At 37.3% G+C, this 12,247-nt stretch overlaps 1 protein-coding gene across 1 annotated transcript in view; it reads left to right on the top strand.

The window, feature by feature from the left end:
- The window catches only part of LOC126195523 (neural-cadherin-like), a 390,552-nt gene that overhangs the window by 271,896 nt on the left and 106,409 nt on the right, over positions 1-12,247 (top strand). The window contains exon 20 of the mRNA XM_049934150.1: positions 1,640-1,900. Coding sequence (XP_049790107.1) covers positions 1,640-1,900 — 261 coding nt within the window. The remainder of the gene's footprint in view (positions 1-1,639; positions 1,901-12,247) is intronic.

Genomic DNA, 12,247 nt, shown 5'->3' on the forward strand with positions numbered 1-12,247 from the left:
ATATATTTATACATATATCAGGAGGATTTAAGTTCTTCTAAACTGAAAATAGTGTTTGTAAGTTTGCTTCATTAATCTTTGTTTCCTTATTGAGTATATTAGTTCAGTGTTATCTCAAAGGAGTTATATTCAGAAGTGTTGTCACTTTAAGAAAAGGCTAACTCTAGGAAATTTTGAGATGTATCAATAATAGTATAACACTCACTTTTTTCCTACAAAATGTCTGCTTGTGCTATGTTTGCTCATATTTCATGATTTACAGTAACAACCAAAATATGTTTCTGATAAATATTTTTGAGGTTATCCAGTAAAAAAGGGCTTTGCTATGAGATTTTCACAGCCTCTCTCTTTTTTTGAGTGATGGAGTTGCCAGCCTTTGAAAATAGTCTCTCTAGTGGTATATAATTCACAGAACCTCTCACATACTGTCTTGCTAAAACGTAACAGTGCTTGAGATTTTCTGATATCTGTAAAGGATTTGCTCTGTGACTAACAGTTACAGGTGTTAACAAATGGAGAGAGATTTCTGCTGAGTCAAGGTTTTGAGCACAGAACATAGGCTTTCCCTTTTTCTTGGTTGTGTTAAATGAAAGTAACTTGCAATGTGATTAGATATCTAAAGGACCTCTTCCCTGAAATCATTGAAATTTTGTTGCAAATGTTACACTTAGGAGCAGCACTAATGTTTTTTGTAAAGTTTCTTCACATGTCACTAACATGATAAAGAATCGCAAAGACTGTAAATATCCAAATATCTTTTTCATCAATCAACAACAATAATACATTAAAATGTTGGAATCATCTGCTAACTCAACACAATATGTAGTGCACTGTTTGACTATTAGAAAGAATGTATCAGTGGGAGGAAAGGAGAAAATGGGTTATTCTACTAAATGAATATCCACCAGTTCCCAAATCTGAAGCCCTTCCAATTGTATATCTGCAGCACTTTGTTTTGCCAGCTGGTTTGTTGGCATGATAAGTTACTTTTATATTTGGAGTTTGGTGCTAAACTTCATCTTTGGAGCTCTCACTAGGCATTCAACCTAGTTGAAAATGTAGAACAAAGGAACAGCCATAACAGATTGTCTACAACTCCATTGTATCATTTCCATATCATATTTTCTTTTTCTGTCTTTCAAATAACTTAATTATAAAATAAAGGAGAGTAGAAGGAACAATATTTTGTTTTCTTTTTGCATTCTGTTGCAGCATCAGTTAGAAATGAGTACAATATAAGGTGCATTAAGTCACTCTGTTTGAAATCCATAATTTCAAACTGCTTGTACTAGCTTCCTGTTTTGTTTGATTTTATTTTCAGATGTTATCATATTAACAAATAAAGCACATGGAAATATGCTGTCCGTAACATTTGACTCTTTCCAGATGGAAAGAATATGTACCATTGTTAATGTAATTGCCAGAGTCATATTAGGTTATGATGTTATGCAGTTTTAAGCCTTGCAGAAATAACACATTTTGTGTAGTTGTTAATGTATCTTATTTATGATAAAAAATAAATAATATTATTTTTATCATTACTTATATCTTAATTACATTTCTTACTTATGTAGAAAGGTATCTTAAAGAAAGCACACATAACATAAATCGATAGCAGTTCTTTCTTTTGCTTAAATAGAATGTTCATCTTGTAGTGGACTACTGTAAATCTGCTGTCATGGCAGAAACTGAAGATGATGCAATTCCAAGATTTGATGACAGCAGCTGCAAGGTACAAGGAAAAGTTCCACTTTTCAATGAATATCTGAATGTTAACACACCACTTCAGATTGGTGGTCTTCACATAGAATTATTTCAACCACAGCAATATAATTGGAATTACATGCCCACTCTGACTGGTTTCTCTGGTTGCATCAGGAATGTGTTTTATAATGGTCAGGTAAGCCATGATTCATATTTATAGAAAGCAAGTACAACAAAATAATGTGTTTTATATTGGGAAACATTTATTAAATATCATTGACACTTCTGAAATTGTTTTAGGAAGAAGTGAATATCTTTTTCAGAGTTAAAATACTCATCACAAATTAAAATTTTGACATGCTGTAATTTTCTGCATGTCATTAACAGAAGTACAGTTTAAAGTTTGAAACAATACTTCCTTAAAATATGGTAATAATAGTAACTAATCTTCTCTAGTCACTTGAGCAACAAATATTTTCCTGGCTTGTTTATAGGTTCAGTTCTTTGTTGTTTAATTTGTTGGTTCTGCATCAATTTTCAGCAACAAGACTTGCTTTAATTTACAGATTTTAGAATAATAAACCTGAGGATTCTAGCCAAAAAACTGGCATTTGTGTAGAATTTGAATCTCACATGATGATACTTAATTTGCACATTTTGGGATAAATGGGATGATTTGTTTGAGTAACATCTTAAAATATGACAGTTGCTGTGCCCATTTTTACATGTATAAACCAAAAGGCAAGGCAATGAATGGTCACCAGGCACATAAACAAGACTGAAAGAGCTTTTCAGTACTATCTTTCTTTGGTGTTAATTAATAGAAAATAAACACATACACCACTATACTGCCCCTACTGACTACATTGTCACAGTGCTGCGGCCAAAATAGGGCGAGGGATTGTGTCAGATGGAGTGGGTGAAAGGAGAAAGGACGTGGAGAGGGGAAGGAGTTGTGAAGAAGGCATGGCTAAGGGCTGGATAGGAGAGACAGCAAGGCAATGACTTAGAAATGTGGCATTAGTGAGTTCATACTGATGTAAGCAGAGGGAGTTATGTATGGCTCACATTGAAGAGGAGGAGGAGGTGAGTAACTGGAAAGGGGGAAGGGTGGAGAAACATAATAGGGGGAGGGAGAACTGCAGAAAGAAACATGTGAGTACAGATCGATGGAATGAAGTAGGAAGCACATGGATACTGGTAAAGATAAGTATGGGACATGGGCCAGTGAAGATGAATGCCAGGAGGATTGTGTGATTGAGGGACATGTTACTAGGACAAACCCCTCCTACAGAATTACCTGATAATGGGAGGGTGGAGCATCCCGATGAGCTTAGTGGTGAAGCAGCCAATGAGGTCCAGCATTTTGTGTTCAGCAGCATATTCTGCCACTGGGCGGTCAACTCTGCTCTTGGCCACAATTTGGTGGTGGCCACTAATTTGAGTGTCTCTGATAGTGTAGGATATGCTTAAGATGGGAATGAAATAGGATGTGCTTGGACAGGTGTATAAGACAGTTCTTCCACAGGGATATGATCCATGTAGCAGGGGTTAGGAATAGGTAAGGCATAATGATGAACCAGGATATTTTGTAGATTTTGTGCATGGGGAATATCACTTTCAGAGAGGGGGGGAAGGATTGTGGTAACAATGTTCCTCTATTCTAGGCATGATTATAGGTAGTCAAAGGCTTGGTGAAGGATGTGGTTAAGTTGTTCCAATCCAGGGTGATACTGGGGTAACAAGGGGATGCGATTTGCGATTCCATATTTATAAAATGTCATTACTTTTCAAAAATGTATACCTCATTAGAAAGAATAGAATTAGAAATATTCTACTTGTATTAATGATCAATAGCTATGAAAATGTAATATCTCATTCCTGGTTTCTGTCTTTTTCTTTGTTTAAAAAATAACTAAATACATAAAAATACAGTACAAAGAACATGAACTTGGCATTTGCTTTGAAAATCTAAAGCCAATACCACATTAGGTACCAGTCTGAATTCTGTAGTAGTTTAGGTGGATTTTCAGTATTTTACATAAGTTGTGGTCATTATCAAAGCAAAACAAGTTTTATTGCTTTGCAATCTATTATTTTCATATACTTTCAGTTCACAAACATGGTTGTAATTACAGTTTGTTACAAAATCTTTCTTTTATTTATTAATCATGAGAATATAAGCTGAACATTGTAAAATTATACAAGCATAAACTTCATAGGTAGAATCCTGATGTTTACTATTTAATTTATGGGTTTCATATGCCAACAACTGAGCATGCAAACTTTTAGTGAAGAGCCTTACCTACAGCAAAAAGTGCTCTGCTATTGATACATGGTCCGATTCAATACCAAAGTACCCAATACACAGTCTAAAATATTATGGGTGGGATGTGCATAAAAAAGTTAGTAAACAGAATGTGAAGTTTGTGCTGCACATTTAATTACATAAGTAAAAAGTACATGACATTGAAACACTAGTATTCACATACTTTGCACTTGTACATTCAGTACTCACATGTTGCATTCTATTTTAAGGTGTCTCACACAGAGAGATATTTACTATGCAAAAGATATTAATTAATATAATGAGACAAGTGCCTCTCTCTTCAATCTCTAAACATCTATTTCTTGAGCTCAAGATCCATCCAGTGCCTTGTACTTATATTAATGAAACAGTATGTTTTATTCATGAAGATTTAAATATTTTTTGCAAAACATAAAGGCATCCACCATCATCAGACCTATCATGCCAATGTTTGTGAGTAATCAATGACTACACAAAGAACAGAGCAATGTAAGGCACATGGGAGTTCTACACAACATGCTACCCAAAGACTTAACGTTGAACAGAGAAGGATTCAGAGTAAAAGTAAAAATGTTACTTCAGAAAAACTGCTTGTACACAGTAGAGAAATTTATGAATGCTAGTCTAAAATAACCAAGTTAAATATTTTCTTATGTACCATAAGTTTATTGCTATTTATTTCATTCTACATACATTAGTGTTATTTTTCTTGTCGTGAGTCTAAAATTACCAAGTTAAATGTTTTCTTAAATAACGTAATGTTTTAGATGATTTGTTTCATTCTAGAGGTGCAATTGTTGTTTTCTCTTATGAGTTAATTGTAATGTTTATACAAACTGTAAATGATGTCCCATAACCATATGTAACAACACACAACAGGACTTATTGAGACCAATAACTATTAATTCAAATCAAATTTAGGAGTGAAGGAGACCACTCACCAAATAGGAGAGGCGTTGAGTCATTGAAAGTCACACACACAAGAGAATGAAAACTCTACTAATTTTCAGAAGAAATCCTTTGATGAGCTAGAGCAGAAATGCACACACAGAAAAACACCCACACATGCCCCCCCCCCCCCCCCCGCCTCCCTCCCCATTCACGTGCGCGCGCCCACACACACACACACACCTGTGCACATGAACTGTTGGTTTGTTTGTGATCATGTCCTCCTCCTTCCTGCCTCTTTCTCACTCTACCTATTTCCTCCAAAAGCTAGAAAAGTTTTCATTCTCTTCTTTATGTGCCTCTTGACAACTCAATGTCTCTGCTGTTGATGACTGGTGACCTTTACTCCTCGTTACTTACAGTCTAACAAAACTTTCCTACATATTGAAATCAGATTTATAGTTTATTGATAATACAGTGAACAGATTTAATTTTTAATTCCTGCTTCTCTTTCCTTAATGTGCACCCTGACACATAGGCCCAGATTTGGGGGGGGGGGGGGGGGGGGATAAACCGGGGTATCCTCTCCAGATGGCAGTTTCAGGGGGTGCCAAATTCATATTCTTGAAGAAAAAAAACCCTAGTTTCACAAAGTGCCTAGCATCCAGCACATGTTCGTCTATTGATTATTCATATGATCCTGAAACACATCCCTGATGGTGCTGAAACACATCCCTGTTTGTTTTTGAACATTTTTGAATGCATTCTAAGAGGATTTCTTAATGAATCGTAAGTTGGTTTTTGAATGCATGCATAGTGTATGTGATGTCTCTGTCAGGGGAATCCCCATCACATCTTGCAGACAAAAGGGGGTGGGGCTACATGAGCTGAGCTAAATAAACCTGAATGAGTGAATAACAATTGCTGTTTATTTATGTGGCTGATTGGGTGTCTGAATGATAAGTATTGTTATAATTATAAGCGAAATCCATAGATTCAGACTACCAGAATGTAAATAAATGACTAACTGGAATAACAGATAAGACAGATTACCTATTATCTTTTCAGTGTATCCAAGAAAATGAAATTTTGACAGAAAATTTTTGCCAGATCACTACATTACTAAGGGCCAGATGTACAATCCCCAGTTCGCAGCTGCTTAAGTTCGATTCTTGGAATAGTGCAGAAAACGCATTGTACAAACATGTAATAATGCCTAACCAGAGGATGCATGTGGGATAACTAACCCAGTGATTATGACAGTGTTAGTGAAGTTAACCAGAGAATAAGTATTGTCAATGGCAGGAATAGTTACAGAATTATTGATGGCAAGATTGTTTGCTAGAACAAGCAAGGAGAAGAAACGGTGACATCATGCAAATTATATTGAAGAATATGATGATTCCAAATTTATATAAAAATTTCACACAACTGCTACGTTTTGATCTCATGCTTGAAAAACTGGAATGTATGAATGTGAAATTATTTCCTAACATAAAACATTTTGCTTGTATTAGGACTAATAGGCATTTGATATATGTACTTCTTAAATTATATTCTGTCTTGTTATTTATTTATGTATATGAGGTAGATGAAAATGACCATTTGTGGCAAAACAGTCTTGCTTATTTGGCATGTGTTACAACTGCTGCAGTAATACAATGCCTATTTCATTTTATCTAACAGACAGTGACAAAGTAGATGTAATCAAATCCAGAAGCCACACCACTCTTGGGTACTATTCGTATTAACAGCTTTTTCAGTGTTAGACAATGACATTCCAATTTTTCATGTAGCAAAACGTTTGATGAATATGGATGAAGTAATAGATTCTTTCGCAGAAAGGAAAGCATGCTGTGTAAAGCTGTAGCAAGATTAGAGAGAAAAAAAATTCTAGGACCTAAGGATTGAAGAAATGTGTACTATTTTCCTTGTCTCTTGTCTTTACTGGTTTCATGTTGCCTTTATTTAATTTTATCTCTCACAGAAGAGAAAGTCATTAGCTAATAGCCAATGAAGAGTGCAAATTTTCTAAGGAGTTCTTGTTCTCCCAGTCACAAATAACCCCACCCAGTATTAATAGTGAGGTTTTTTTAAGGGGCTAGGATGTCAAACCAACCGACTGGGAGTAGGAGAGGCACCACGGGTCATTTTAATTGCCACTGCCCCGAATATAGGTTTGATGGCTTCCATTACACAATATACACATTTGAATTCCACACAGTGAAATATAGTGCCATGCAATAGAAGAGTGCTGTGTGAAGAGGCATAGCACAGCACTTTGGCACACTTAAGACCAAATAACATGTCTTACATTTCCTCAAAAGTATATGTTTTATATATCAAACTCTTCAATAAGACATGCACTACAAAATGAACATATTTTTGAAAAATCAATTTTTTTTTTTTAATTTTTGACATCCTATTTCAAACATTCGAGTGAGGGGGTCACTAACAAGTTTTTGCCCCAGTTCAGAAATACTATAGATCCAAGGCTGCTGACACAGTTGATGTAAATCCTGACATCAGTAACTTTCCATTGTAAAAATAAGTCAGTTTTACATTGTGCACCTTTGAAAATTGGATATGGAACAGTTTAGAAATATATCGAGCATTGCACTACATTTTTTGTGATATTTGCTCTCAATATTTATTTTAATCTGATTCAGAATGCATGCTTTTTATCTGCTGGGGAGGCAAACATGAATTACATTGAAGACTTGAGAAACACTGGCCGCCACTTTTCCCATCACTCATAACTTTGATTGCATTTCTGAGAATTATAAATACTTTGCAGTAAGAGCAGTTTTTAAATATGTAATCTCAGAGTGACATTATTATAAGAATTGAAGACCCGAGACAAAAATCATGGAGCTTCAGACTTTGACTCGCATGAATGATATGAATGTTTGAATTACACTACTAAAATATTACATGGCAAAGTGCTTAAGAATTTATATCTACAGGTGACCGTGTATCAAATTAAAACCATAAGTTAGAATTTTCCACCACTTTCTGCTATACAGATACTGTGAATACTAGAAATACAATGCAACCATAAATAAAGAGTTAACAAGTAGTTTAAAGAAGACCAGTAACAGGAAGGCTACAGGTACAAATGGAATAAATCTGGAACGTACGAAATATGCTAGTATTAAATGGGAAAACTTATATGTGCAGTTGATGAATGATGTTTGGTGCTCAGCAAATAATCTAGAGGAATGGAGTGTAGCAAGAATTATAAGTATATATAAGTAAAAACACAGATGATGTGACTTCCCGAATGAAAGTGCTGGCAGGTCGATAGACACACAAACAAACACAAACATACATACAAAATTCAAGCTTTCGCAACAAACTGTTGCCTCATCAGGAAAGAGGGAAGGAGAGGGAAAGACGTCTTTCCCTCTCCTTCCCTCTTTCCTGATGAGGCAACAGTTTGTTGCGAAAGCTTGAATTTTGTGTGTATGTTTGTGTTTGTTTGTGTGTCTATCGACCTGCCAGCACTTTCGTTCGGTAAGTCACATCATCTGTGTTTTCAGATATATTTTTCCCACGTGGAATGTTTCCCTCTATTATATTCAATCATTAAGTATATATAAGGTTGGAGATAAAAAAGAATGTTAGAATTGCAGGGATGTATTCATTATGAAACATGCTTATAAAATCAGTTCACCCATCATGAGGAGAAAATTCAACAAACACTTTCCCCTCTCTCCTCGGAAAATTCTTGGCAAAATTTCCCACAAAACATACACTCCAGAAGATGGTGCCACAGCTGTGATATGTGTTATCATGTGACCCTGCTGCCTGTTATCTTACAACCTCACCAAAACCGCTGCATGGGGTAGCCGTGCGGTCTGAGGCGCCTTGTCACGGTTCGTGCGGCTCCCCCCATCGGAGTTTTGAGTCCTCCCTCGGGTATGGGTGTATGTGTTATCCATAGTGTAAGTTAGTTTAAGTTAGTGTAATTAGTGCGTAAGCCTAGGGACCGATGACCTCAGCAATTTGGTCCCATAGAACTTTACCACAAATTTCCAAATTTTCATCAAAACCATCAAGTTTAAAAGTGTCATTATGACATCCCCATGCTTCAACAAAAAGCCCATCATGAGAAGAAAGAATGATGGGCTCTGTGGTGATGCCTGGCAAAGGGACCATAGACCTTACTAAGTGACATAAATCTGAACATTGCTGAGAAAATGGGGTCTCAACTGTGAGACAGACACACAGACAGACAGGTAGATGGACAATAAAGTAATTACTTGGACAATAAAGCAATTCCATAAGGGCTCTGTTTTTACTGACAGAGGTACAGAACCCTGAAAAGGATTGATGAGACATCACACTCTTTTTTTAGTGTCTGGTTTACAGTCAATAATTCTTCATTTATACTAATTTTATGTGTATTGTAGAGTGATTTAATAGCATTTGACAAATTTAGACGCACATTTCATCATTTCTGCCTTACTGTAAGTCTTCTCACAGTCAATGAAGGGCAGCCTGGCTGTGGCTAAGCCATGTCTCCGCAGTATCCTTTCTTTCAGGAGTGCTAGTTCTGCAAGGTTCGCAGGAGAGCTTCTGTAAAGTTTGGAAGGTAGGAGACAAGATACTGGCAGAAGTAAAGCTGTGAGGACCGGGCGTGAGTCGTGCTTCGGTAGCTCAGATGGTAGAGCACTTGCCCACGAAAGGCAAAGGTCCCGAGTTCGAGTCTTGGTCGGGCACACAGTTTTAATCTGCCAGGAAGTTTCATATCAGCGCACACTCAGCTGCAGAGTGAAAATCTCATTCTGGGCATATAATATTTGATTGCATGTTTTGAATGGAAAGTTGGAAATTGGTATAAAAACAAAAAATGACATTTGAATAACGCAGTGTTGAAATGGATGCCATAAATATAGTAAAACTCTTGACTAGTGTGTGTGGATTCCTGTGATGATTGATGTAATTATTTAAAAACTGAAAAGGTTCATTTCATAACATTTATGAATGAAAGAATATTTTAATATTTGTGATGAATAATTTTAATGAATATGATTTAAATGTTAAACATAAATTACTGTTTGTGACCAAATGTGTTTGGCCACAAATGGACTTTGACTAGGGTAGATGGTCACATGACTTGCTGAGCTGAGAGCATGCAGAGGTATTTTTTGGGTCTTTTGTTGCTGGATACCAATAGGGTAAGTTCATTTAGGCAAGTGCCGCTTGTGTATTTGAGCTGAGCACGGCATTTTGGAAGTTGTTTATTGATGAATCCTCTATTGACCCAGTGCTTGAATGTCAACTATTGTCATTCAATCAAGTGCTTTCAAAAGTTTTAATATGTTTGTTTTCATAATTCACTGACTGAGATTCACTGGCCACTTGATAAAACTATAATATGCATAAAGGACATAAAGACATCAGTGAGCAACTCCTCCCCTTAGTAAACAAGCCATCTGTTAATTTTAGGTTGTTCACTTGCCCCTTCAGTAGAAAAGTAGCATTGGTTCCTGTTATTGAAGTTTGATAGGCTCAATACGTGTTTATTAGTCAACTCAATTTCCCTGGTATGTTGCAAGGTGTGTAGAGTAGACTGTCTGGCAGTAGCCAATGCAAGGGACTGTGATGGATGGATCATGTAAAACATATTGCATAAATAACACAGGCACTGCAAATGGCCATTGCGAGTACGTACATTTTCTCCTGGAGTACGGGTTATTCATTGGGTTTTAATGTTCCTGTTAATACATATCAAGAAGACAAATATCACTATAGATTAATTTATGGCTGTTCTATCGAATGTGCTTCAAATTATGCTTTAATAATAATTTTGTTTATGACAGGAAACAAAGTGATACTTTCCATTTACACTAGAGAAAACACACTCTTGGAAGGAACACTCTGTATATTTCAAGAAAATCTTAGAAGAATTTAATTCTGAAAACCCTGAGAAGATGGATCTGGGAATGAACAAATTTATTAACACCATTTTATTTGTAGGTGACAGGACTCTCCTAGCAGAGAGTGAAAGTGCTTTACAAGAAAATGTTTTTAAATTCAGTCAAACAATGGACAACCCAGGATGGAATGTAACAGTACTATGGAAAGGAAAGTTGCTATTCACCACACAGTGGAGATGCTGAGTTGCAGACAGGCACAACAAAAGGACAGTCACAAATAAGCTTGTGGAAAATGGACGACATACACACACAGACACACACACACACACACGCACACACACACATGCACACACACACACACACACACATATGCAAATGAAACCATCACATACATGACTGCCTTCTCTGGTGGCTGAAGCCACAATCAGTGTGGCTTCAGCTGCCATAGACTACAGTCACGTGTATGTGAGTTGCATTTGCGCGCGCGTGTGTGTGTGTGTGTGTGTGTGTGTGTGTGTGTGTGTGTGTGTGAGTTAGAGAGAGAGAGAGAGATCTGTTTTCGACCATGGCCTTGTTTGGCATAAAACTTATTTGTGACAGTCTTTCTGTTGTTCCTATCTGTGACTCACCATCTCCACTATATGGGGAGTAGCAACTTTCCTTTTCATAATAATGTTAAATTCAATAACATATTACAGTCTTATCAAATGTTTATAGGTGTAAATAAAACAAAAGTAATGGCAATGGAAGGTATGGAAGGTAAATGCATAAGACCAAAAATATTGATAATGTGATAATGAAACAGGTAAATTCATTTACATATCTCAGGACAGAGATAGCAGTATGTGAAACGTGGTTCAAAATATACAAAAAAAGCACTCCTCCTGTCTCTTGGGAGGGACATCCTGCTATAAATGGTAATATGAGAAGATATCTGGGTTAGGACTATGAGGAAATACACTCCTGGAAATGGAAAAAAGAACACATTGACACTGGTGTGTCAGACCCACCATACTTGCTCCGGACACTGCGAGAGGGCTGTACAAGCAATGATCACACGCACAGCACAGCGAACACACCAGGAACCGCGGTGTTGGCCGTCGAATGGCGCTAGCTGCGCAGCATTTGTGCACCGCCGCCGTCAGTGTCAGCCAGTTTGCCGTGGCATACGGAGCTCCATCGCAGTCTTTAACACTGGTAGCATGCCGCGACAGCGTGGACGTGAACCGTATGTGCAGTTGACGGACTTTGAGCGAGGGCGTATAGTGGGCATGCGGGAGGCCGGGTGGACGTACCGCCGAATTGCTCAACACGTGGGGCGTGAGGTCTCCACAGTACATCGATGTTGTCGCCAGTGGTCGGCGGAAGGTGCACGTGCCCGTCGACCTGGGACCGGACCGCAGCGACGCACGGATGCACGCCAAGACCGTAGGATCCTACGCAGTGCCGTAGGGGACCGCAC

Source organism: Schistocerca nitens, chromosome 7 (genome assembly GCF_023898315.1).
Source record: "Schistocerca nitens isolate TAMUIC-IGC-003100 chromosome 7, iqSchNite1.1, whole genome shotgun sequence".
Lineage (NCBI taxonomy): Eukaryota > Metazoa > Arthropoda > Insecta > Orthoptera > Acrididae > Schistocerca > Schistocerca nitens.